Source organism: Asparagus officinalis, chromosome 3 (assembly GCF_001876935.1).
Source record: "Asparagus officinalis chromosome 3, Aspof.V1, whole genome shotgun sequence".
NCBI lineage: Eukaryota > Viridiplantae > Streptophyta > Magnoliopsida > Asparagales > Asparagaceae > Asparagus > Asparagus officinalis.
This window is the reverse complement of record NC_033796.1, coordinates 55,599,657-55,604,162: the sequence shown is the minus strand read 5'-3', so window position 1 is coordinate 55,604,162 and position 4,506 is coordinate 55,599,657. Positions and strand designations below refer to the sequence as shown.

At 37.0% G+C, this 4,506-nt stretch overlaps 1 protein-coding gene across 1 annotated transcript in view; it reads left to right on the top strand.

The window, feature by feature from the left end:
• LOC109835149 (pentatricopeptide repeat-containing protein At1g71490-like) overlaps positions 1-4,506 on the top strand; it is an 8,750-nt gene that overhangs the window by 1,573 nt on the left and 2,671 nt on the right. The window contains exons 6-7 of the mRNA XM_020403138.1: positions 883-970; positions 1,330-1,532. Of these exons, the coding sequence (XP_020258727.1) occupies positions 883-970; positions 1,330-1,532 (291 nt within the window). The remainder of the gene's footprint in view (positions 1-882; positions 971-1,329; positions 1,533-4,506) is intronic.

Genomic DNA, 4,506 nt, shown 5'->3' with positions numbered 1-4,506 from the left:
CTCTTACACTAAGGAGAAGAAGAAGAAAGAAAAAGACAACATAGGAGACTAGACTATAGTAGAAGTGGCTAGGGAGGAGGAAGAACAGGTGAAGGAAAAGGTAGCAGAGTTGGCGCCTGCTCGGCTACAAAGTGAACTCCACTCTATCTAGGAAAAACACATGAGTTCCCCTATGAGTTCAGAAGAAGAAATGTACAGGAATAAGCTAAACGAGAGGATTCCCTTTCCAGGAGGCTTCATCATCAAGTTTTTGGGTGGTAATGACATATTTTTACATAATTATAAGGTGTTAACAGATGTTGTCGCGCTGCTGAAGGAAGAGGAGAAAAAAACTCTCAACCATTTTTGTATTTGTAGATGTAACAAGTAAGTATTTACCTCATATCACAAGTTTTTAGAGCTTCGCTGTTAAGGTTTTCAATTAGTTGTTAGGGTTCCTCCTATGTTTATAAGATTACGGGTTTGATGTTAAGGTTACGGGTTTGATGTTAAGGTTACAGGTTTGTTGTTTAGGTTACGGGTTTTTTATTATAGTTATTGATAGTTACGGGTTTGATGTTAAGGTTACAGGTTTGTTGTTTAGGTTACGGGTTTTTTATTATAGTTATTGATTTGTTGTTAAGGTTACGGGTCTGTTGAGGTTTGTTGTTTAGGTTACGGGTTTTTTATTATAGTTATTGATTTGTTGTTAAGGTTACGGGTCTGTTGCTAAGATTTCAGGTTTAATATTAAGGTTATGGGTTTGTTGTTAAGGTTATGGGTTTTTTGTTATGGTTATTGATTTATTGTTAAAGTTACGGGTTTGTTGTTAAGTTTACTGGTTTGTTCTTGCTGTTAATTGTTAGTTGCTAACTATAGTTTTTGTTTTGTCTCTGTTTGCAGTGTTATTAAAGCGTACACCGGACCAGTGGGGTCTATTACCCGGCTTGAGATCCTCAATATATTACGCAGTGGGTGACTGGATAATGCAGTAAGATTTTTGATTGGTAATTATTGATTAGCATATTTAACAATACTATTATTAATTACTTGTTGTCAACTTATTATAGCTTGTTGATACGCTGCTAGATTTAGTGCATGAAAGTTAGAGAGAGTCGTCTAGTAAAAAATTTAGGGTGGTCCCTGTTTGGTTTAGTGTAAGTTTATGTCTGGCATGGCGTACTCCTACCTATCTATTGGAATATATGTTAAAAGGAACCTGATCAGGTTAATTCTTTATTGCATCACCAGATACATGTGGCGAAACCAGATTACCAAGAACTATACCATATCTACATCAAACACTTGGTCGATACAGGGTGTACTAACCTCTTAGTTCTCATTGTCCAGGGGGGATCATTGGCATCTACTGGAGTTTGATTTCAAAAATGATATTGCCAGGCATTACGACTCCTTAAAGGAGAGATCTGGACATTGGGAGCTTGTGCTTAATATTGTTAAAGCATTCAACTACATTAAAGCTGACTTTGATGAGAACCAATTGTGCAGCGTATTCGACCCATCAAAGTTCCATGCGAGGAGCAAAAGGGATCGTAAGTTTTCTGGAACCCTTGTTGGAATTCAATATTGGAAACTGATTGTTAAGGTTACGAGTTTGTTGTTATGTTATGTTTGAAAGTAATAGTGGTCTCAATGGAGGAATGTTTTTGTGTGTAGGTATGACTGTGGGATCTACGTCTACCAGTTCGTAAAAGCTATTATCGAAGGTAGAGATGTCCTGCACGATCTACGTCTACCAGTTCGTAAAAGCTATTATCGAAGGTAGAGATGTCCTGCACGTCACGCCCGTAGAGCATAACACATGGGTAGTTCGTAAAAGCTATTATCGAAGGTAGAGATGTCCTGCACGTCACGCCCGTAGAGCATAACACATGGGTAGTACGTGCGAAGCTAGGAGCGTATTTACTGATTGAAGGCAGGAAGATGAAAGAAGATGCGAGAAAACTTGACGATGATGACATTGAGATGTAGATTTTTTGTAAATGATATATTACAATTCTTTATTAATAACGATATACATGTAAATATTATAAATATTTTGGTTAACATCACAAAGATTTAAGCTGATCAACAAATCCAGAACTTTCTGTGCAATCCCATAACATTGACCCCCAATCCATAAAACTTGACTGCAAACCCATAACATTAACAACAAACCCCTAAGCATAACAACAAGCTCATCTGCAACCCACTTACAATGGACCAACCGGTAATTCAGGACAGTTAAGATGTAACCCTAAAAAAACCCTAAGCTCAATAACACAATGTGAAATAAGCCCAATCTTAACAACACACCCCCAATCGGTAACCTTAACAGCAAACCCATGAGTCTAACAACAAACCCGTAGCCATAACAATAAACCCCTAAGCATAACAACAAACTCAACTGCAAGCCACGAACGTGAATGTTAAGTTTGCTATTTTTAACTTAAAATTAGTTGTCATGGTCACCAAAATATATTTGTTGTCAAGTTTACGGGATTGTTGCTAAGCTTATTTGTTGGTTGTTAAAGATCGTGGTTGTGATCAAATTGTGTACTTGGTTGCCAAGTTTATTGATTTATTGTTAAGTTTATAATTTATTGTCAAGCTTATAAAATTGCTGTCAAGTTTATGGTTAGGTTATCAATCTTATCGATTTATTGTTATGTTTGATGTTGTATTGTACAGTTTGTGGATTGTTTATTAAGTTTAGCTCGTGGTTGTCAAAGATTAAAATTAAAACCAAATCCGTAACCTTAACAACAAACCCAAGAATTCAACAAACAACAAACCAAAGAACTATAAGTTCAACAACACAATGCAAAATAAGCCCAATCTTAAGAACACACCCCCAAGGGGTAACATTAACAGCAAACTCACGAGTTCAACAACAAAACCGTAACCTCATCAACAAACACCAGAGCTTAACACTATACTAACCTTAACAACAGACGTCAAGCCAAAAGGCTAAAACGGAACAGCAACCCCGTAACCCTAACAACCAAGGAACCTTAAGCTCAACAACACAATGTGAATTTTCTGTCGGTATTGTCCTGAAGTAGTAATAAAAATACATAGCCTCAGCAACGAACTCATAACCTTAACAACAAACTCATAAACGTAACAGCCAACACATATCCTTAACAACTAACCCTTATACTTAAACCTTAACAACAAACTCATAAACGTAACAGCCAACACATATCCTTAACAACTAACCCTTATACTTAAGGACAGACTCGTGACCTTAACAACAAACACATATACTTAACATCAAACATCTTATTATAGCAACCAACTAGTATACGTAACAGCGAACAAATAACCTTAACAACCAGTCATTAACCTAACCTTGAAAACCAACTTATTACCTAAGCAACCAATGCATAAGGTTAACAACTAATGGCAAAACCTATCAGTGAACTCATAAGAAAATCTGGAGTGTAATTCCTACGCATTTTTCGACGTAGTCTGCGTGTTCTGCGAAGTTCAGGATTCCCCAGTGGAGGTAGCATACAAATTCGCGTCTGTAAATCCATTACGCCGACAATACTCGAACATCAAATTTAAGTCATTGTCATTATCAATTGAAATACTAAATTTTTTTCCCTTTCGCATATGAAGTTCAGTGAAAGAGATTACATTGGTATTTTAAGCCTTTCCGACACTTGATATTTCAAACTGATTATTTTTGTATTCTCTTTGATAACGACGAATATATTATCACCATCTTTGTTGGTTTTTGCCTTCGTTACCGCGCAAAGAAGAGATCCATCCCTTATTTTATTACAGGGAGTAGTTGAAGAATCGAAGAGGCTTTTATTGAGGAGAATTAAGTGGAAGGAACAGATTAGTTGGGGTAATAGAATGGGGAGGAACTTAACGATTTTATTATGGAGGGAAGGGGAATATCTCTGGTGATAATTTTGAAGGGAAATGGGAATTTCCCCCCAAAAAACGGCATTTTAATCACCATTTAATGGCTACAGTTAAAACGCCATGTTTCTGACGTGAGAGGGCGACGAACACAGGCTACGAAGGGTATTTCGGGCATTTCGTGAGGGGTTTAAACGGAGTTACGCCTGGGGATTCGTTTTGGGGGATGGAAGAAAATCGCGGAGCATTTTGGGGGCAATGCACCCGTTGAAAAAGTCTTGGGGGGGAGCACGTTTTCTTGTGTTTTGGGTCTAGAAGCATTTTTCCCTAAAATTAATTATCAGCGTGTAGGGGTAGAATGGGTGCATGATTTTCCACGTACAGTAGATGTGTTGGCTCAGAGAGATTTTGAATGTATAAGCGTTACAAAAGAGTAAGGAAATGAGGGGATTGTGTTTTTTAATCATTGATATAATTCTGCCTGTGGCAGTGAACTATGTTGATTTCAGTTATACACCTCTTTGATTTATAAAGATAGTGTTTATCGGAACTAAAATGTTGAATTGGAAAGGGAGAAATGCATTGTCAATCTTTTAAACAGAACCATTGACTTGTTTTTTCTATTTCTTTTTTTTTCGTTTTTCCGTT